This window comes from Pseudorasbora parva, chromosome 13, assembly GCF_024679245.1.
Source record: "Pseudorasbora parva isolate DD20220531a chromosome 13, ASM2467924v1, whole genome shotgun sequence".
In the NCBI taxonomy this organism is placed as follows: domain Eukaryota; kingdom Metazoa; phylum Chordata; class Actinopteri; order Cypriniformes; family Gobionidae; genus Pseudorasbora; species Pseudorasbora parva.
The window spans coordinates 41,793,916-41,818,190 of NC_090184.1; the positions used below are offsets into that span (position 1 = coordinate 41,793,916).

At 38.7% G+C, this 24,275-nt stretch overlaps 1 protein-coding gene across 1 annotated transcript in view; it reads left to right on the top strand.

Moving 5' to 3' along the window:
• Positions 1 to 24,275, top strand: part of igsf9b (immunoglobulin superfamily, member 9b) — a 60,942-nt gene that overhangs the window by 3,700 nt on the left and 32,967 nt on the right. The window contains exons 2-3 of the mRNA XM_067414441.1: positions 10,972 to 11,066; positions 16,805 to 17,005. Of these exons, the coding sequence (XP_067270542.1) occupies positions 11,006 to 11,066; positions 16,805 to 17,005 (262 nt within the window). The 5' untranslated portion in view covers positions 10,972 to 11,005. The remainder of the gene's footprint in view (positions 1 to 10,971; positions 11,067 to 16,804; positions 17,006 to 24,275) is intronic.

The following is a 24,275-nucleotide window of genomic DNA, read 5'->3' on the forward strand; positions in this document are numbered from 1 at the left end:
GTTATCATCGGATTTGTGCTCTACAAAGGTGTCGAACGACATGAGGGTGCGGAATTAATAACAGAATTTAAATTTTTGGGTGAACTAACCCTAAAATGAGGGAAAGAACTACAATCCCATGAAGCATTGCAAACAGAATTTGGTAACAAAAAAAATGGAAAGGAATTTGAGAAATAAAAAAATTATTTCATAGGACCCAAAACATGTTTTTTTTTTTTTTTTTTTACATTTTTAATAAATTGTTTCTAAATTGTATGTTTCATAATTTCAATTAATTAGAAATGCTTTTTGATTACTAAAGTTTAGCTTAACCATTAAAATAGAGTTGAAAAAAATGGAGAACGAATAAAACCGATTTCATAGGACTCTAGATTTAATATAATTCAATCTTTATGTTTATCATAATCATTCATTTTAGTACATTTCATTCTGAATAAATCCATTCTTAGATTTTGTAGTAGTGTTTTTCCTCTATTTTCATCAGTAGTGTTTTATAAAGTTATAATGCACGCTATAATTGACCCTTCGTCAACTTTTCTTTTAGCACCAAACCAGATTAAAACCTTTTGGAATTAAAAGCAAAAGAATAGCTTGGAAGGAGATTATGTTCATTAATAATACGCTAAATGGAAGTATTGTGTGGTAATACACAAGAGAGATCATGCCTTGTTCATGCATGGGAATGTCACAAGACCGGGTTTGGTTTTTTTTCCCTCACAGATCTACCTGGGTGGTGGTAGTTTCACTGCATTTTTGCACTGGAGAAATGAAATCAAAAACCACTTGAGCTGTATTTGGCAGCAGGGCTCCACTGGTGTTTAATAGACACATCATGTTATCAAGTTATATTTCCTGACTTATTGTGCACCTGGTACATGCCAAGATGCTACTTAGGATTTCCTGCAAACCCAGATGTTGTGCTTCACTTCCACAGGCTGGTCTGCACATGTCAACATCATTATTTCTGTTCAGTCTGGTTTTCGTTAGCATACATACTTCTGCTGTGGAATATGAGTGTCTCAGCAGCAGGTACAGATCAGGATAACCCTTCCCCGAGGGCTCCTAATATGAGAAAGGTGTTAGAAATGAGAAAAAGATCTAATGAGCCCTTATTAACCGTTTACCTGGTTACCTAGACAGGAAATTGGTGCTTTTCCAGGTACACAATTATATTTCAATCTCAATGTAGCTTGATATTGTAGCCTAAGGAAGTAAAAATGTATTTTTAATTAATAGTGATTTTTGTTAGATGCATGTTTTGTGTGTGGGGTTTACCATCAGTGTTGTTATTGTAAATTAAAACTTAAAATATTTAAAATCATTTTCATTCATTAAAATGAAGCTGAAATAAAATAAAATAAAATATAAATATTACATGAAAAACTTCAAATGAGATATGTTGCATAATTGTTGGCAACTATGCCTGCTAAATATGAATTGAAGTACCTAAATTAATAAAATGCTGACATAAAAATAAAGCTAAACAAAAATAATACAATTGAGATAAAAATTATGTAGGCACAAAATGAAAATGTAAACCAAAAATATACAAATAAAAGAATTCTAAATATAATGAATGCTATAATAGTGTATAAATAATAATAAAATAGCACTGCTAATAAATGAAACGTTGCAGATGGCTGCCTGGGCTATGTTATGGTGATACTAAGGTTTTTTGTGTGCATTTCTAATCTAGTTTTTTTACAGTTGTTAGATGGTAGTTTCTTACTGACCTAAGCCATGTTAGTCTGGGAGTTATTTTGGCTGTTTTATTGTCCTCCAGGTGATGACTAATACAGTAAGTGTTGATATACATACACTATTTTGCCAAAAGTTGCCCATTCTTAATCCGTAGGGTTTAATGTGGAGTCGGCCCACCCTTTGCAGCTATAACAGCTTCAACTCTCTCAGTAAGGCTTTCCACAAGATTTAGGAGTGTGTTTATGGTGATTTTTGACCATTCTTCTAGAAGCGCATCTGTGAGGTCAGGCACTGCTGTTGGACGAGAAGGCCTGGCTCGCAGTCTCCGCTCTAATTCATCCCAAAGCTGTTCTATCGGGTTGAGGTCAGGACCTTGCTTTGTGCACTGGTGTGCAGTCATGTTAGAACAGGAAGGGGCCATCCCCAACCTGTTCCCACAAAGGTGGGAGCATGAAATTGTCCAAAATGTCTTGGTATGCTAGAGCATTAACAGTTCCTTTCACTGGAACTAAGGGGCCAACCCCAACCCCTGAAAAACAACCCTACACCAGGGTCCCTCCTGCACCAAACTTGATTTTATGACATAAAAATATGTTTAATTGTTAAATGCACTGGCACAGATTCTATATTATTAGCATGATATTTCCCCCGTTAGTATCTAGAAATGCCACCGTAATGCCACAGGAAGATTGGTGGCTTATTGTCCTTCCTCTGACCAGGGTCATCTTGCTTGGCCTGTGCTTTCGGCCTATGGCAGGCTGGATCATCCAGGATTAGCTACAGCGTAATACAGCTGCTAATCAGGCTGTCTCTGCGACACGCTGTTAAAGAGCAGATGTACAGTGCTTTACCTTTCATCTGCCTGTATCAGACACACACGAGCTGCTTTCATAAAACAACATTTTTGTATGTTTGCATGCTATGCTATTGGAACGGACGTTGCAGAAGCTTTCAGAAAAAGTTTTTAATATGCAGTTATTAATTTGACAAGTTGGGATTGCATATTTCTTCATATTATTTTTGTAATAACTTTTGTACTTTTGCCATTTTTTAAATTAAATGGACTGGTAAATGGACTGCATTTATATAGCGCCTTTATCCAAAGCGCTTTACATGTTTGCCTCACATTCACCCATTCATACACCGACGGCGATGTCAGCCATGCAAGGCGCCATCCAGCTCATCGGGAGCATGCTGGGGTTAGGTGTCTTGCTCATGGACACTTCGACACTTGGTCAGGTGGAACCGGGGATCGAACCACCAACCTTTCGGTTTGTAGACAATCTACATGAACCACTGAGCCACTGCCGCCTGTACTTTTTTTAAAAAAAAAATTAATTTTATTTATTTTAATTTGTGTATAAATATCAGGCTATTATTTATTTATATACAGAAATTGTAATTGTATAATAGTTTATAATAGTAATTTTATAGTAGTGTGTGTATATATATATATATATATATATATATATATATATATATATAATATATACTATTATAAAATCATGTATTTCTGTATTTATTTTAACAATGGTTGTAATAAGTTTTTTGTGCATGAAGTGATAACTTATTAAACGTAAAATGTGTGCAATTGAGAGGACAGTGGCTATACTTTATTAGTTTTTATTGACTCTATTAAAACTTTAGTAGTTGTGGCATGCGTGTTTAATGCATTTGTTTGGACAGTAAACACTGAACAGGTGTTATCCTCACATTTGACTTTGAATCCCAGATTAAGTTGGTTCAAACTTCCTTTTTATGATCACAGTTCACCTTTTAATACTCTGAAACGTGTTCAGGGCATCACTTCAGAAATATACACCCAACTTGGGTGACGTGCAGCGGCAGCCTGTGGTGAGGATAACTCGAGCACATTGCTCCTAATGCGATCAAAATGGCAATTGGCCCAGCAAACAGCTTTATCTGGAGTATTACACGTACTCTGTTACTCTTAAGTTAATTGAAGACATGACAGTCTTGATCTTGTAAAACTTGAACAGGGCATTTACCAGTGTGTAAAATGTATCATTAGTGGTATATTTGCATTGGTAGAATGTTTGTTTTTATAGTCAGACTCATATAATGGAGATTATAATGTAATATAATGTCTCCAGTACCTCTGTCACTGGCATGTTACCTAATTTAGTTAGTCAATTGAGGCTATGAACTACCAAAGCAGATCAGCCTGAAACGCCAGAGGTTGCCAACTAGAATGAGATTGTCTGTTATCTGCTAAAGCTGGTCCAAGTGGACACACTTGGGTCAATAACAGATGGGACATGTCTTAACTAGTTTAGCACGAAACAGCAAGTGGCAATGTGATTGTTCTCGCTTTGGATAGTGTGCCTAAGTTGGATAGTTGTGGACTAAGCAGCCTTGCCAGTCAAGGCCAATATCAAAGATCAGAAGGTTTGAAGAGCATGTCCCATCATGCCCTAGGACTGTCTTAAGCATCTGGTTCATGTACTCCTCCTCTTGAAGATGTTGTAAAGGCTTGTTTTGAGGGAAGGTCATAGGTTTGAAAATGGTAGTGAGAGTAGAGTGTATCAGGCAGAGCATGTGAGCATCCCCTGTTTGTAATGGATTTCTTTAATAAATCACAGAAGGCTCATCCCAAAATTAAAATGACCCCATCATTTACTCGCCCTCAAGCCATCCTAGGTGTACATGACTTTCTTTTTTAAGCCAAACACGATCAGAGTTATTAAAAAAAAAAAAAAAAATCCTGGCTCTTACGAGCTTTGTCATGAGAGTGAATGGTAACTTAGATTTTGAAAATAATCCACACGACTCCAGGGAATTAATAAAGGCCTTCGGAAGTGATATGTGAGAATTTTGAAAGAAAAATATCCATATTTATAACTTTATAAACTATAATCAGTGGCTTCTGGAGCGCCAACGGAAAAGTGACATCAGAGAATAGAGCAAAACAAAACACCGGTCATGAATTAGAAGTCTGAACCTTTCAGAGGTCACTCTTCCGCCGGAACTTAACACACGTACGGCCGTTAGGCCATCCTTAAAAATATTCTTGTTTGCCGTAACCCGACCGACCCTGTCAATTTAGGGCCGACTCAATTTTTTATTTTTTTCCCCTTTTAGTCCGACCGACTTGCCGGTTGTAAATGGGCTTTAAGACCGACCAATTTCTTTTTTTACTTTTCAAACAACTAATACAACAGTAATAAAATAATATGAATTATATTTTAGAGTATTATAAATGTATAAATTGCCTGGGCCATACAAACGAAGGCTACGTTCTTTCGTTTATAGAAAAACCCGTGACGTCATCTATGTTTACACTATGGTTAACGGATGTCACACTATGGCCTGCACGTGCGTTCGTTTCGGCTCATACTCTCATTCACTGTAACGTCAGACTGTTAAAGCCCTGTCGGAGATTTCGCCGCATTGTGTGACAGGAGTCAGGACCATGGACACGTTACACACACCAGGCAAGTGCACTGCAGAGGAGGGCTTTAAGCCCCTGCCCTTTTTGAAAATGAATCAAAAGTGCCCCTCTCAACATTTATCATTACTATATTGTGGCGAATAAAACAACGTTTTATTATAACAACGTGTACAAAACAGTAACAAATGGCGGAAAAGCCGTTTATCTTGTCTCTGTCAGTCTGAAATGTCGTTGTCATAACGCGTTGCTATGGGTAGCGGGTGTTCTGCTCGACCCCAGCGCGTGGTGGGAGCGGCGGCACTAGTTGTAACTTGAAAAATAATGCTTTATGTATGGTTCTGTCGATGGATACACGTGCACTACAACAGCGATAATAAAAGAAAACGTGGGCAAAACGGTCTATCTTTGTAAACTGTGTTCAATGCATGCGAGTGCTGCCGTATGACCAGTCATTTTCGCCATCATCACTCAGTATATTCGCCAGAAGACGCGAATGAGAACCCTCTGCAGTAAGAGAAGATCTGTCTCTGCGCAGCGCGCGCACGTCTCGCAGCGCGCAAATATTGAGTTCTTTCAAGTCTTGCGTTTGAACGGATAAACTCACACAAAAAGTATGTCAACATGTCGATCTTGATGAGTATCCATCAGACAGTCTGTATATGCCTTAAGAGAACTTTATACAGTTGAGAAAGACGATGCATATCTCTGTATTAGGTCTTAAAGGGGCAGTAGCCTTTACTGCTGTCTGTCAAACAAAAGATAAGGACTCACTCACTGCTCTTGATTGAATAGCTGGTTATAGCTACTTAATTAATTGAATTCATAAAAACAACTTTTTGCTTTTTAATATTCAAATGCACTAGTCTATATCACCAGATGCGTTGGTCTGGCAAGAAGTGCAAGCCACTTCAGAGACACAGATAGTTGCGTGCTCTGAGTTAACACAATCGAGCGTAAAAATAAGAAACATATCACGGGAAAATACTAAAACGGGAAGACAGCGGGAAAAGAGCTAAAATACCGGAGAAACCCGGAAAAAAAGGGAGGGTTGACAGCTTTGAGTCAATGACAGCTAGCTGGTGGTTGGACCCTTTTCTTAAAGAATGCACCTGAAATTTATGCAATAAACATGTTTTTGACAAATATTTCAATTTGTTTGTGGTCTATATAGCCTGCAATTAGCCTATGCGCCCGAAGGCACGGCTTGAAGACCCAGTCAGTGATGTCACGATATGCCAATTTGTTTAAATTCATACCTACGTAATCACCATCACCAAAAATGTACTTTTTTTTTTGTATTAAAATTTGAAAAAAAAATATATAGACCTACCTACCGACCCTTTTTTTAAAAAAATGTACTGTTACTGCAAACCAAAATATTTTTAAGGATGGCCTTACCGGATAAATATGGATATTTATTCTTACAAAAATGGCTTCACTTCAGAAGGCCTTTATTAACCCCTGGAGCCATATGGATTACTTTTATGGTGGATGGGTGTGCTTTTTCTGGACTTCAAAAACCATTTCACTCCCATTATAAAGCTTGGAAGAGCCAGGATATTTTTTTAAATATAACTCTGATTGTGTTTGGCTGAAAGAAGAAAGTCATATACACCTAGGCTGGCTTGAGGGCAAATAAAGCATGCAATTTTCATTTTTGGGTGAACTGACCCTTTAACTGTGCTGTTTACTCTGCCGTTATGTATAAGGTTTAGTTGAACTGCCTTAGACCTACTTATTTACCATATTCAATAGCAAGCATAAAACAAAATACATGTTTGTTTGAGCCTGAGCGGCCTGAGTGAGATTTTCTTGTTGTGATTCTTTCCAAAGATGCACTAAATATTAAGCAACTTTGATAATGGTAAGTAATGTTTCTTGAGCATTAAAATGATTTCTGAAGGTTCATGTGACACTAGCTATGCTTACATCCAACATTGCATATTTAACTTATGGGTAAAATTGGAATATTGCATAAAACATTTGCACATAAAGCACCGTTTCCATCCAGTGAGCCGAAGAAAACAAAATTGTTACTTCCTGATAAAATGGTGATAAATATCAAGAAATGAAATAATTTTTCTCACATGAAAAATTGAAGTTTCTGCAGTAGTTGCTGCACTGTATATAATATTTTTTGTATATAATAAATGACTTGCACCACACAGACTTAACTTGGGCATTTTATAACAACCAAACCGGTATTTCAGATGCTGTGCCACGAGATCAGTCCACTGGTTAGTCCAGTTACACCGCCCCATCGCTAAGTCATATGTCTTTTATGTGCATCAAGGAATTTATGTGGTAAATGTATTTCCATTTTAGTTTATACATGTTTTCTTATAAGATAAAATGTTTATCCGACTCAATTGAGCATATGCATGCGTCATGTGGATTTTTAGAAGTTATGCACATTTTGACATTTCTATCCAACTTTCATGCAATATCCTAAAATGTGCATACAAATAGGTGGATGGAAAAATAGCTAAAGACTGGAGTAATGATGCTGAAAATGCCTTCTCTTTGGGTTGGTATGTTTTTGTTTTTGTTTTTTTTTGAGAGAGAAAAAAACTTAACAAGGCTGCATTTATTAAATCAGAAATATATTTTCTATTTTATCATTTTGTAAAGTCAAATTTATTCAGCACCATTACTCAAGTCTTCATTGTCACATGATCCTTCAGAAATCATTCTCATATGATGGGTAGCTGCTCAGGACACATTTCTGATTATTATTAATGTTGAAAACAGGATTTTTTGATGAATTGAGAAGTTCAAAAGATAAGCATTTATTTTAAATAGAATCATTTGTAACATAAATGTCTTTATGGTCACTTCTGATCAGTATAATGTAATATCTCTTTCAAAATGTCTTGAATGTTGAATGTCTTTCAAAAGAAATCCTACTATCCCCACACTTTTGAACAGTAGTGTATCTCTTTTTTTTTGTGCCACAAAGCAGGGCCGTAGACTTTGAGTGTTGAATGTTCACGTAAATGGTCCACCGATATTGGATTCCTACATTTATATCTCCCAATCCTGTGGTTTCATCCTCACCACAGAGCACAAGTTCTTGACTTTAGTTGCAAAGTTTAAATCTTTTAGACACACCTGAAGTCTTGTGGGGCAGAAAGTCTCTTTCTGACTCTCAGGCTTTGCTTTCTGTCTGTCTTTCACTGCTTGCACTCCTCTCTCTGAAAGACACTTTCACAAGGAGGCCTTGTTCAACAGCTTGACTGTAAGAGACTCCACGCGGAGGGACACAATGCCCTGCCCTCATCTGGCACCTCTTAAGGCCGGTTTCAAGATCAGTTCATGTGGCCTGAACCCTGTTTGAGCCTTTTATACAGGCAAATGAACCGCTGACTCCAGGACAGAGGCTTGATTGACATGATCGTAGCCATGGGATTGCGACTTTTGGATCTCTGCACATGTGTTTGCATGATTTTAACAAAGCCATAAATGAACAAAACTTATTTAGTTAGTCACCTTCAAACAGAACAGTTGATATACAGTATGATTTCCCTTATACAATATTCTCCTACATTTGTTGATCAGTAAAGCATTACATTTGCTGTTGCTCATATTTGGGGTTAATGAGTCGAACAATCCTGCACTATTTGTGCTACTTGTTCTAATGGGATAGGAGAGAAATATTTTAACAGTAACACAATATACACTTTCCCTTGTGAAAAGGATATTTTTCTAGACGCCAGAAGTATTTTCACACTCTTAAATTTCCAATTGGAGGATATTGATGTGGAAACGGCATTAGTGTGTGGTTTATTTCATACCTGCGGTTGTTCTGAGACTGTTCAGCCAATAACTTTCCACTGCATTGTGGAAATCTGTCTTATGATTTGGGTTGGAAAAAATGGCGATGAGAGATTTGAATTCCCCTCACGAAATTTGACGAGTTTGACGTTTGCTTGAACCAGACAGAAGGTAACCACCAAATCTGTTACCTTATGTGTACCTCAACATTTTGTTGCATTCTCTTAGATAAATGTGTTCAGAAACACAAAACCAAGCATGATTTTCACCATTGCCCATGTCTTCTTAAAATAGCCTCCCCCTCCAACTTTGGCTTTAATTAACTTAAAGTAATAAGCTGGCATTAGTGGCTTTGAATGGTCGACGTGGGAGACGGGTTAGGGAGATTTCGCTGCTCTCAGGTGCTCAATCATACAAGTGGATGTTTGCCAGCGCTGTATTAAACCAACCTCGACTTTCATTTCCAGGCACTTTGCAAGGAAACTCCTTCACAATGCTGGAGAAAAATATTGAATGGAGTGGAGAGTTGATTATTGTAAGCCACAGGGTGTGTTTGCTTTCTGGGTCACTGTCTGGTGATGTTCGAGACAACAAGGAGATTTCATGATGGCTGCCTGTGCTTAGAGGAAACGTTTTGAGTCTTTGTAGATAAAGTAGTTAAAAGGGTTTTTACAAAACATTGAAAACGAACTATAGTATTGCACATGCAGCTCTTAGTATTGCATTATGCCATGTAACTCATCCTGCACTCACATTTTCATAAAAAACACATCACCTAAATATGAAAACTAAGCTCCAAAATGGCACAAAAAAACAACATACTTGTATTCAACATCTCTTCTTATGTGAGGAATAGACCCAAATTTATGACACATGAATTAATGCTTATACAATGTTCATGATAATGCCAAAAGAGCTATTCTGTGATTTCAATGTGTCATGCAAAGAAAAGCGATTAATTTAAACTATAGTTTCAAATAGCCAAATCTGAATAGTCTCTATTCTCAGATAGGCTATACTTTATTATCAAACTATTTGAACTCTTTCCAAGTTTATTGTTTTTTTGTTGTTATTGTTGTTTTAAAGAACGATTCCATCGTGCAGCGTTTTCTACAGTAAAGTTGAGTGAGTGGATCTCTGAGCTGGTGTGAGTGAGTGGAGGCGGGGCTAATTTGCATATTCATGAGTCGCATATACTAAATGAAACAAGAATGTAGAGTTATTCAGGCTATTCAGGCATGAAGAAAAAAATGTAATGGAAATTTTTATAAATATGTCATTTTGGTAATCAAAGATGAGTTTTAAGGGATACAATTACAGGGGGTCTTTAAATGTCCCGTTTTTCATGTGTTTTCGAAGCTTTGATTATGTTTACAGTGTGCAATATAACATGAGTTCATGTTTCGCGTGTAAAAAAACTGTATTTTTCACACAATTGACTTATCTGTACAGCGCTGTTTTCTCTGTCCTAAAAACGGCCTGATGGTTTCCTTGTTCTATGAAGTCCCTCCTTCAGAAACACGTAACGAGTTCTGATTGGGCCAGCGCTTCCCGTGTTGTGATTGGACAGCAGCTTAGCGCACTATGCCCGGAAAGGTCCCGCCTCTTACCATAACGGGGAGATGCAAGCGCTGAATGCGCGCTCTTCTCCGCGTGGGAGAGCAACGAGACCACGCCCCCTATTCTGCGTGCTCTTGTGGGCGGAGGGTTAGTCAACAAACGGTTCTAGTGACGTCATTACTGAAGGAAGCGCAGGGGTGTAGTCCAAACCGGCCGTTCGCTGTAGGCTTTGAAAGGGAACTTCTGTTAAATAAAATATCTCGCTTGGCATTGAACTTTGAGCTTTATAATTTTACAGGTATTATTTATGCTCTAACAGCAACATTACACTAACTAAAGTTTGAAAGATGGAATCGAGAAGAACAGGACCTTTAAATAATAACGTGAGATGTGTGTAATAGTGGATAATCGTGCAAAGAACATAACCCTCTAAACGGAAAAATATTCCTCATGGTGTCTTATCTCTATGGAGAGCTCACAGAGAGTTCTCAGGACTGACTTCCATCTGTGTGTGTGTGTTTCAGGTGGGGTATGTGTGATGGTATGTGAGAGTTTACCATGGTACAGAAGAAACTCTGGCTTCTGAATGTCTCCGTCGCGGCCGCCCTCTTTATACTGCGTAAGTACATCTGCCTCCTCCTGTCCTGCTGCACTCAGCCCAAAATCACATTATTTGGACACTTTATTCACTTAAATGTGTAAATGTCATTACATTAGAACAAGCGTCTGTATGTGCATGTCTCAAATGCTGCATCTCTTCAACATTTAAGAGTTAAATAATGTCTTTCTTTATATTACACTTGCTTCAATATTTTATGTAATAAATTCAAATAACTTTTAGGGCAGATTATCATTCTTAAATAGTGATTTCCTAAAAAAAAAAAAAAAGTTAGATTGTATTAGCCAATTATTCTAGTGAGTGTTAAATTTACAGTAAAACAAACATTAGTGTTGCTCATGTAGCCCTTAGTATTGCATTATGTATCTCGTCATGCACTCACATTTTCATAAAAGAAAAAACAAGTCAATTAAACATGAAAACCAAGCTCCAAAATGACAAAAGACACCATAATTGTAGTCCACAACTCTTGTGTGAAGAAAATACCCAATTTTATGATGCGTGAAATGAATGCTTATACAATGAATGTTCAGGATTAAATTTACAGTCGCTGCTCCACTGAAAATGAATGTTGTTCTTTTGCCTCTTTTTTCCAAGCTTTCTCCATCCTCATCCACACGTCTGTTATCCGTCCATTTGTGTCTGTTTTTTCTCTCTCCATGATTCCTCTGCTGGTGTTGGTAGACATGACCACAATATCCCAGAACACCAGGGATTTAGTTCAGCCTGTTTACTCACAGAACACGTTTGGTGGATGGGTTAATTCCCATTTGTTAGCGAACAGACAACCCTCTATGTTCCTTATGGCACACAACTTGTCCCGTGGCCAGCGAGAGCGTTTGTGGTCTTTGAGCTGGTATTTAGGAGCAAACACCCCAAACATTCGGGGGGAACAGAGATCAAATCCTCCCTGTAAAAAAAATGAAATCTCCAAATCCGGATTTAGATCAATCTGGGATTTAGATTTCCCTTCTCTCAAGGCACGGGGTGTGGGAGTCTTAGGGGTGGCTGGCCATGTGTGCGCCCCAGGGGCTCTCGGGACAGAGGCAGGGCGGGGAGGTTGTGGTTCTTTCAGAGAGCGTCATCTTTGGGAGATTACCGCTAATCGCAGGCGAGACGAGGTGCATGGAGCAGCTCTGGCATAAGGGAGGGTGACTGGGGTGCAAAACTGCCCATATGCATTTGCATCTTGTGAATTTGAGTCCGTATACACACACACATACACACACACACACACACACACACACACACACACACACACACACACACACACACACACACACACACACACACCTCTCACAGTCTAGTGTGTAAATTGGGGAATCTCACAAAAACGTCCAGGCCACATTTCACCCCTAAGAAAATTACATATCTTCTTAGGCCCTTTTTAATTTTTTTTGCATTGTGACATCATCTTCCCTCCGAATTCTCATCAACATAATAAAAAAAAAATGTTTTTTGGAAAAACTAAACTATTTATGTATGTGTTGTTTTTTATGCATAATGTTAATATTTGTCTATATGTCTTATTATGCATTATGTTAATATTAATATATGTCTAAATTAAGCATTATGTTAATATTTGTTATACTTAAGCTTAATGTAGGATGCTTTTTATTACTGTAAGGTATATTTTTTTTATACATCTATATTTTAATGTAATTTAATAAACCTAGATTTTGTTTTGATTTTCCCTTCTCCTCATCTCCTGTGAGTTTTACCCTAATGAGGCTTTCTTTTGTCTGTCCCACTGGGAGAAAGTGTCACAGACGTTCTTCATATTAACATGCTGTATGTTAATTTACATGCATGTCATCTCCCCTGCACCCCACCCCCCTTAATCTGGATTTGCATTCGCCCCGCTTTAGTGTGTGTTTTTGTGACATCACCCTCCTATTTCTCTTTTGTGTCTTGTTTTTCTCAGTCACGCTCTCATTTTCCATCTTACATTCTCCTTTTGTCTCTTGTTCCTGTCTACTTGCTTTCTCCAGGACATCAGAACTGCTGGTTTTATCATTGAGTACATACTGTAAAGGCAGTACTTGCCTCCAATGACAAACATTGGTGTTTTCCACCCGGTGGGTTTGATATATGCACTCTGAGCACTAACAGAAAACACATGTCAGGCGACAAATGCAATGTGTTTGTTGTTTGTTCCTTGTGATGTGATGTGATCTGACTATCTTAAGAAGCACTAAATTCATTTATCTTAAAATGCATTGGAAGGTCACATGTTTAATTGTGTTTCTGAATTGCATTACTCTTCGAAATAAGTGCCTTGCTTGAGCTTTATTCTCACCCTGCTGAAAAGGCAAATATAATGGGCAACATAACCAGCTTTACCAGCTTAAATCTACCGCCAACCACCATAAATTATTCTAGACCAGCATCAACCAGCATAAATCCATCTGGACTAGCTCAAAACCTCTATCAACTAGCAATATAAAATATTCTAGACCAGCACTAACCATCAGAAATCCATCTGGACCAGCTCTTAACTAGAGTAAATCAGTCTGGACCAGCTCAAAACCATCTCTTACCAGCATAAATCAGTCGAGACCAGTCTTGAGCATAAGAATCCAACTGAACCAGTTCCCAACCAGAGTTGATCAGTCTAGACCAGCACTAGCCAGCAAAAATCCATCTGGACCAGTTTTTAACCAGAATAAATCAGTCTAGTCCAGCGCTAACCAGCAAAAATCCATCTGGGCCAGTTCTAAGCCACCTCTAACCAGCATAAATCAGTCTAGACCATTCTTAAGTGGAAGAAACCAACTGGACCAGCTCTTAACCAGAATAAATCAGTCTGGGCCAGCTCAAAACCACTGTTAACCAGCATATCTCAGTCTAGACCAACACTTACCAGCAGAAATCCATCTGGACCAGCTCTGAAACAGTATAAGCCAGTTTGGACCAGCTCAAATCTACCTCTACCCAGCATAAATTATTTTAGACCAGTATAAACCAGCAAAAATCCATCTGGACTAGCTCTAAACCAGAATAAATCCCTCTGGACCAGCTCTAAACCAGAATAAATCCATCTGGACGAACTTTAAATCATAATAAATCCATCCGAACCACCCCAAAACCATTGTTAACCAGCAGAATTAGTTAAACAATCATTAACCTTACAAAAAAAGAAATATACTTTGTTCAAGTACTGTTTAAGCAATGTTCAAAACTGCTTGGGACTTAATTAGCCCACTTTTAGTTTATAAAAGAATATGTTTAAGTGTACTATAAGTGTAACAGTAGTAAACTTTAAGTGCACAGCTAGGTTTCTCATTTGTACTGCATCTGTACTACAAGTGAACTTATAAGTATACTGGTAGATTTTTATACTTTAAATATACCTTTAACTGTACTTTACCTAATTTAAAAACGTTTTATTCTAGCTTCATGCTTTTTTAATCAACACTGTGCTCCCTAGTCCCTACCGTATAACAGTGAAAACATGGATAGCTGTAAAATTTCATTCAATGGCGAGAAACGAGTAAAGTAGATTAGTAGTAAATTGTATGCCTACCAGTGGACTAGTCTACACAGGATTAGGATCATGTATGTTTTCTATCAATAATCAATATTTTCAAATAATATAAATTTCATAAGACCGTATGTAAAACGGTTATTAAATTTACATTTATATTTAAAGTATAGGCTACTCGATCAAAAGAGTAAACAATTACAAACCAAGTATAAAAACTTAATTAAACTTGAGTATATCTCAGATCAAAAGATTGAGTTCAAGCATAGGCCAAATATACTTAGACCTTTCTTTCTTTTTTTCTCTCTTTTTTTTTTTTTTTTTTTTTTACCTTTCTTTTTTTTTTTTTTTATTACATTTTTTGCAGACATGTAAATTGTGTTACAAATGATGCAGAAAGAGACAAGGTGTCCGGAAAAAATAAAATGAAGCTTGAAAGGTAGCAGAACAGGTCAGCGACAACATAATCCCCCCTCCCTCCCAACCCAACCCACCCCACCTTTCCCCTAAGTCCATCAGGAAGAGATAAAATAGAAAGTGATAACAGAAAAAAGTATAATAAAAAATAAATAAATAAATTAATTAAAAAATAAAATAAATTAAAAAGTCTCTCACCACTTGGAAGTCTAAACAAGCGGCTCTGATGTCACAGTAAGGCCTTCAATAACAGCCAGAATGGGGCTCCACGTTTTATAAAAGGAACTCAGTGATCCTTTGAGAGAGTGCCTAATTTTTTCAAGGTGGATGCATTGTAAAACCTCCCTTATCCAGCCATCGTGTGATGGAGGCGAGGCATGCTTCCATTTAAAGAGGATGGTGCGTCTGGCCAACAAAGTGGTAAAGGCAATGACGTGGTGTGCTGCGACCGGTATATCCCGGCTAGGAGAAAGGCCAAATAGAACAGTCAGAGAATTAGGGGCAATGATAATATTTAGGGCCTGTGAAAGAGTTTTGAAAATATCTGACCAGTAGTCCGTTAGCATTGGGCAAGACCAAAACATGTGAAGATGATCAGCTGGGGATTGTCTGCATCGGTTACAGGCATCAGTTCTGTTAGGAAATATTTTAGCCAACTTGCCATTAGTGAAATGGGCTCTGTGAAGCACTTTACATTGTATTAGGGCATGTCTGGCGCAAATAGATGAAGAATTACCTAAACCAAGTATGTTTTTCCACTGGTCCTCAGAAATGTCAGTGCCCAAGTCCTGCTTCCAGGTTTGCTTAAGGGAATCAAGCGAAAATAAGGTTAGGGAGATTACTCTACCATAGATGGTAGATATCAGCCGTTTTTGACCAGCATCAAGGCTGAGGAGTAAGTCAAGTTCTGATTCGGGTGGCCGGTTGGGGTAATGAGGAAACAACTTTTGAGTGAAGTGCCTCACTTGGAAAAATCGAAAAAGATGGCTATTAGGAAGGTTGAATTTAGCTGATAAGGAAGAAAAAGAGGAGAACAAATTGTTTTCATACAGGTCATTCAGTGTAGAAAGGCCCTTAGCTGCCCAAATATCGAGAACGCTATCTGAGAGGGATGGGTGGAATAAATGATTATTTGAGATTGGCATATGAATTGAGGCATTGTGTAAACCGAATTGTTTCCTGAATTGAAGCCAAATCTTAATAGTATTGATAACTATTGGATTGCTCGACATTTTGCGTGCCCCAAGGGGAAGCTGGGAGCAGACATTAGAAAGTATAGAGTGAGAGGAGGATATCTCTATTTGTACCCACGGTGGGCTAGAGGCGGATCCTTTGAAGCCAACCCAGTAAAGTAGTTTATTAATGTTACATGCCTAAAAGTAGTATCGGAAATTTGGAAGCGCTAAACCCCCTTCAGATTTGGGAAGCTGAAGGACTGATTTCCTGATGCAAAGCGGCTTATTATTCCAAAGGAATCTGTTCAATTCTTAGACCTTTCTGTCAATATAAGTCAAGTGTGCAATTTTAAGTATATTTCTGAGAAGTACATAAAAACTAGACTGAAAGTATACTATCTTATTTTTTGTTTAACAGAAGTATACTAATAGAACACTTGAATAAACGTCTTTTTTGTAAGGGTAACCTATAAAAATCCATCTGGACCGGTTCTAAACCAGAAAAATCACTAATAACCATCATAAATCAATATAGAACTGTCCTAACCAGCCTGAATGGTTTGAAATAGCACTAAACCAGTACCGTCCAGCATAAATCAGTTGGACTAGCAGGGTAAATGTGAGTTCTGCCGAGTTGTCATATGTGTGGTTGTGTTCCACAGGTCCTTCTCTGAGCTCAGTGGTCCGGGGAAGGGTCGGGGGGTTTGCTGAGCTGGACTGCAGTCTGACTCCTCCATCAGAAGGGGCCACCACTCCAAATCTCTTTCCCTTACATGTGGTGGAGTGGGTCCGGCTGGGATACAACGTCCCCATCCTCATCAAATTCGGCGGCTACACCCCACGAGTGCATCCGAACTACAAAGGTAAGCGCCATCTTAAACATAAATCAGTTTTCCATTAATCCTGACGGAGAGAGACTCCCAGAGGGGACGGAGGAAGTGATACTGCCGCTAGACTTTGATGGGTTTGGATTTTATGTGCTTTGTGTTTGGAGCTCACAGTGATGATGTTTATAATTTCATTATATTAATGTCAAATAGGGCTGCACGATTTGGAGGAAAACAATAGCGATTTTTCTAATAAAGATGGTAAAAAATACAGTGCAATAAAAAGCTTCAGGTTGGTTTCAGGGCTGCACAACCAAAAAGTTTTTTTGAGGGGGTCAAAAACGTTATCAATTTAATAATAATACAATTATTATTATTATTATTATTCATTATAATATTGCATTTTTTAATATATCTCAGTGTTATTATATAATATTACTTATAATAGTAATAATATTGATAATAATTATTATTAATAATAATAATATTGTAATTATTAATGTAAGTGTTATTATTATTATTATTATTATTATTATTATTATTATTATTATTATTATTATTATTATTATTAAACACAAGTGATATATCTATATGACTATATACTACTACTACTACTACAAATAATAGTAATATTAGTAATTATAATTATTATTATTATCAGTGATAGTATTAGTATCATTGGCCCTCATTTATCAATCTTGCGTAGAAACGGGTGTATATGTTGGCGTAAGATTATCCTAACACTCCTCTCTCCGACGTGGAGTTCGGGCGCACCTCAATCATCTCACTAGTCCACTAGTCAAGGCACTGATTAGAACATAAGTCAATGGGCTGACTCCTTGATCAGTGCTCTGACTACTGAACTAGTGAGATGATTGAGACGCGCCCATCAAGACAATTACCAGGGAAGTGGAAAAAAAGTGAAATTGTTTTATTTGGGAGTTTAAAGAGTGGGATTAAAGGCACCCACAAAAACAAACAAATATGGACCCAAATTACGAGTACTGTTAATAGTGTGGAGGTTGAGAAGCGCACTCCAGCAGTTTAAGCTGTTTGGATGAGAAATAACGTGTATCAGTGCATTATTTTACAGCACATGTTTTGAAACAATTAGCATTTAATTTCGTATAATGGCACATGTATTGGGGTGTACGATAGTGATGATGTGATGTGGAGTAGCCTACCATTCATTCACATTAATAATTGCATGACAGTTTGTAATTCTTTTTATTATATTATTATGATTTTTATTATTAATGACGATTATTGTTATTTAGAAGAAGAATGTTGTAATTATTTTTTTTTATTAATATTTAAAAGAAGAAGAATGTAATTTTGATTATTTTGTCAGTCTGAATTATTCAGTCCCAGTCCGTGCGCAGCTGCCGCACAGGCTCGCAACTGGAGGAATATATGCCTCTGCTTTATGCCTCACACAAATTAAACATTGAAGTCTACATTGCACAAAAATAAACACTGTTTCAAGTTTATAATTGCAATGTTGTTGTTTTTTACAGTGGGTCATATAGCATATCTTTGTCAGTGCGTTTTGTGGTGTTAGGAATTGTTTTTCTGCGCATTTTCGCAAACGTGTGTACACCGCCTCCTGAGCTGGCGTAGGATTTGAGCGTGCCGTATGCCAACGTCCATATTGATAAATCTCAAAGTCACCGTGGGTTTGGGTGTACGCTGGAAATTTGGTGTACACAACCTTTGATAAATGAGGGCCATTGTATTTTGTAGATTATTATCACTAAATAAAAATATTAAACAAAAATTTATTTTATTTTATTTTAGAATAAATTTTTTTTTATTTAAGAATAAAATTAAATAAAATAAATTAAAATCGATATTTTAATAAAAAGATCTGGTTGGTAATGACATTGACGATATTTAGGTGAATTTTATATGTTTAGACACCTACCCAAAAAGCTTCATTTTGCCAAAACTTCTCAGACGCAGCTGAATCTCACAGGCTTGCTGCTGGGTTACTGAAAGCTGTCTTAAAGGTTTATTGCTATTGTTAAGAGAGCCTTTTGGGTTCTTTAGACGCAGTTCTCTGTTTTACAATCACTTGTTTAGACTCTGGGGGCCACATCCACAGGCTTTATCCACTCAATAGCCCACGATAGTTCCTGCTGTTGTTTCTCCAAAAGGTGCCGACACAAGGCCTGCAAAAGGCTGATTTCCCCGGCAATTCACCAAGAGCTCCCTTGAAACAACTTTCAAGGCTGTTTGTGTGCTTTACCCGTTCCCGGAGAGGTGCTTGGCGTTGTAAATGCGGCCGTTTGTCCCAGTGCACGTGAAGGAGGGGTCGTGCTCTGGAATTTATTGAAGGGGGAGGGGCATTGTGTTGTTAAAACGAATATCCCCATATAAATGACCCACCCAAACAAGTGCCCTGTAATTATGTAGAGTGTGTGTCTGCGTTTGGTGCAGATGCTGGAGGGAGGAAAGGGAAGGAGGGTGGCCTGTGGGGGTTGTGGATATTGAGCGGGACCCTGGATTAAGAACATTGGGGTTAAACTGCAGTGAGCTGGTTAGGGGCCGCGTGTCTCCGCCGGGATCCGATGGGTTTGACCCAGTAAGAGGAGAGAGTTTTTCAGCAGGACTGTTTCAAGAATATATTAAAAGTGTGGGATTATTGGATTAAGTGTGACATCACTCCCCACTTCCTTCTGCAATAACTGAAACAACCATATAATGAAGAATGTAAAAAAAAAAATATATATAGATATATAATATTAATAATATATTATATATATATATATATATATATATATATATATATATATATATATATATATATATATATATATATATATATATATATATATATATATTATTAATAAAATAAATTAAAGATTAAAATATTTTAACGATCTGAGCGCATGGCACAGGTGAACTTATTATCAAAACTTGCTAGTTTAACAACAGGGGGAAAAAATGGTCCAAAAGGGTTGTACCTAGTCTCTTATTGAGTCATAGGTGTGTTTAGGGCGTAACGTGTAATAAACCAATCAGAGTCTCGTCTCCAATTCCCTTTATAAGGCAATTTCGCTCACGCCATGGTGGATTCGCTATTTACATGGCGAATTTACAAGCCGAAAGATTGGATGCTTCTCTAAAGAGGAATCCTTTTATTTTTAATATTTAAAAATGTTTGTGTGCTGCGCATCCCCGTGTGTTTAATAAGCAGAGTGTATGCATGTAGTGCAAATTACTAACTGACCCTTTATATTACACATAAAATACTTGCACTATTGATTTTAGACCAGGGCTGCGTCGGAAATCACGTACTATGTGAGTAGGTACTACATTTGAATTTGAAGTTAATTTGCGACTGTTAAAAAAGTATGTTCTAAATAATTTTAAGTTGGTGCCTTCTAGAGTGCGAGAGAAGCTAGAAAATGTATTTTTGGCTCATATGGATGAAAGACAACAACTCCCAGAATGCATTTTCTATGCTGCCCTACTAGGCCATTCCCAAGCCATGCCTACCGGTTATATCACTTGCCCACCGCGACACCACCCCACCGTTTTGTTCATTTTTATAGTAATAAAATCATTTAGTTCAGTTAGAGAACAGACACTTCAAATAAAATCTGTCAGCTCTTCACTCTCGTTCGTTCAGTTAAGATGATCGCGGAAGATCTGGTTTCAAAGCGAAATGTAGAAGCGCCTATTTAAGTGAGTTTGTCATTATAATGTTTTGTTGTTGTGTTTTTCATTAGGAATAATAGGCTAATGAACCCACAATTAATTTGATTATACTGCCAGGTTTCTACTCACAAAAAGCTTAATTCTAAATTGCTGAAGTAACCCTTTAAAGACTTTTAAAATCACTTTAGCTCAACTCACTTTTAGACAGCAGCGAGTGTTTGAAATAATCCGATGTGAATTCTGATCACTGTATAAGGTAGCCTGACGTGGTCATACTCAATTCTAGTCAGAATATGAGTCTGATGCTCCATTGGGCTGTGATTATGGGGTGTTTCAACCGAACCAGGAAAGACCTCAATTGGATAGACCTACAACCAATCAGAGCAATGAAGCGACGTCAACAGAGCTCAACTGCACTGTGTTGCCAAGTCCGCGTTTTTTTTCCGCGGGTTGTTTTCTATGTCCGCGTGTTGAAGCGACTATTGTGTGATATATAGACCCATGAGTGCGAATTTTAGCAGGCAACCTTGCCAAAATAACACACATTTTACCCCCCGAACACCTTTTTTTTTCTGGAGAACCCCCGAGAAGCTATTGTTTAGGGCTAGTAGTTGGCGGGTTTTGTTGTAAAAACTTGGCAACCCTGTCTACACGCGCGCTGAAATAAACGATTTTTGCCGGTGTTGTAAAAATATAAAAGAATTTAAGGATACGCAGAGTACTTAACCAACATGATCATCATTTCAGAGAGAAATAGTGAAGGTGAATGCATATACAAACAAGCTCTCCGTTTAAGATTTGAACAAATATAATCCAAGCCCCTTTGATGACATGCATGATTACGTTACTGTTCATCATCTGTCCGTCATCGTCTAAAGCCAAATGAAGATGATTTCATTGGTCCGAACAGTTTCTGTTCGGGGATAATTACTCCTCTATGGAGCAATGCCAGACCGGACTGCCCGACCTAAAAATGTTGTGGGCGGGGCTAAGTTCGGCTGGCATCCAGGCTATGTAAAAGTCAGAAATATTTATGCAGTGCAAAGTCGATGCAAAAGACTATGCACGCTAAAAAGTTTGATAGTACACATGGTAAATACGTCCTTTTGAAGAAATCAGACAAATCATATAGGCTATCACAGTCGGGTATTTATTTCATCTGTCAGTGCGTCTAGTCTCATTACACCGGACTGTCTGATATCCATATTTAGCTCTGCATATGTCATAAAAACAAAGCAACTCCAGTTTTTCGGGAACTTCCTCTGTTTCTCTGACTGATAATATAACTGTATTGGGACTGTCACTGGAAAGAGTGCTAAAGCTCCTCAGGGCGTATTTTGGTGGAAAATTTGTAGAAAGGATCGTTATTTCTAAATGTGATGTAAACAAACTGTCCCATGACTACAAATAAACAGAGTGAATAAGTATGTGTCCTCATTCTTTAGAGAAATAAAGGGAAATACCACTTTATTTCAGTGTGACTAATGTGCAGTCTTAACACAAATTAATTGATTCTTAAAATGTATCACTTATTATTGTTATTGATGCTTGATTTTTAAATCTTCATCAAAGTAAATGACAAAAATGCCAACACATGGGCGGTGCCTCATTAGTTTCCAGTGATTTCTTTCTGATTCGTTTTCTGATAAATCTTCCATTTGTTAGTGAAATGATGGGTTTTGGTGATGTTGTTCCAGAGAGGCGTGTTACGGGTGGGTTTTAGTAAAGCACTGCTGAACTTCTGCCCCAACGGTGGAAACGCAGTATGGTTTTGGGCTCTGTGCTATAGGCTATTAGCCCCGCCCAGCCTGTGTAAAGCCATGGCTTGAACTGGCCCGACAGTGGAAAAGCAGCTATTGACATCAGTTCTAGTTTTCACTTGAATGTGTCAAGGATCAGGAAGTGGAGGACCCAGATGCAGAGTGAACAAGGACAGTTTATTAACAAGACAGATCAACAGACACAATGGGGTAGTGGATGAGTGACAGTCCAAACACCAGGGCAGGGGAAAGACACGACGATGACGGGCAGGGGAGGATGACCACTGAGACCAGTCCAGGCAGCCAATGAACTTCACGACAGCTTGGGAGGCAACACCAGGCAGGGCGGGGTTGGACCAATCCAGGCAGGAACCTGAGGCTTGAGGTTCTCACCGAAGCAGGAGTCTTGGCTGACAGGCAGTGGAGACAGCGGCCAGGGAAAAAACACTGGACAGAAAACAACACAGGACACACACACACGACAAGACTCTAGACAAGACAACAAGAAACAGACAAACTAAGAACTATGACTAAATTAAACAAAAACTTAAAATAAAAACTGGAGCTAGAAAACGAAGAAAAATAAAACAAAACCAATCTCTATAAAAAGACTGAACTGAGAAAATAAAAGTGGAAAACAGGAAAAAACAGGAAAAATAAAAAGGTAAGCTATCAGAACCAAGAAAACTAAACAATAAGGCTAGAAGAAAAATACCAAAATAAGACCTGGAGAAAACAAGCAAAAATAAAGACAGAAACTTCACTAGACTCAAAAACTCAGGAACAAAGAAAAAACTGAAAATAAATTCAAAGCTAGAAAAACAGGAGACACTAAAACTAGAAAAGGCTAGACTAGGCTAGACAAGGAGCTAGAGACATGTACGCACAAGCAAACGCTCACAAACATACACAACGAACCAGCAAAGACATGAGGGAAGGTAGCACAATATAAAGGGACCAGAGCACATGAGGAACAGGTGAGCACAATTAGTGAAACGAGGACTAGACCAGACTAAACAAGGGGGCGTGGTAGCAGCAAACAAGGAGGTAGGACAAGAGGAACACATGACAGACACAAAGAGAGACAGATCCATGCACTAAGACACAACACAAACATAGAAACATTAAACAAAGACAAAACAGACAGAGCTGCCAGGTTAGAACCCTGACAGTACCCTCCCCCCAATGGACGCCCCCTGGCGTCCAAACTAGGCAAGGGAAACAAAGGCGGTAACACTTGGGAGGGTGGGCGGGGAACAAAACTAGGAGTACCAGGGCAGACAGGAAACATGGGAGGCAAAACTGGGGAGGAAAATCATCTAGGGGAGTGGTTAGGGGCTGACCAAGGGGGTGCCGACCTAGGGAACCCACAAGGACCAGGAAACAGGGAGGGTGGAATGGGAGGGGTATTAGACACCCGACCAAAGACATGGGGCCTCTTCAATGGTGGGGACCTCTGACTGGACATGACTTCAGGGAAAGATACTGGACTTGACACTGGGGCCTCCTCCTGGGCTGCACTGGCCTGCTCAGGGACTGACTCGGGAGCGCCCTCCTGGGCTGCACTGGCCTGCTCAGGGACTGACTCGGGAGCGCCCTCCTGGGCTGCACTGGCCTGCTCAGGGACTGACTCGGGAGCGCCCTCCTGGGCTGCACTGGCCTGCTCAGGGACTGACTCGGGAGCGCCCTCCTGGGCTTGACTGGCGTGCTCAGGGACTGACTCGGGAGCGCCCTCCTGGGCTTGACTGGCGGGCTCAGGGACTGACTCGGGAGCGCCCTCCTGGGTTTGACTGGCGGGCTCAGGGACTGACTCGGGAGCGCCCTCTTGGGCTTGACTGGCGGGCTCAGGGACTGACTCGGGAGCGCCCTCCTGGGCTTGACTG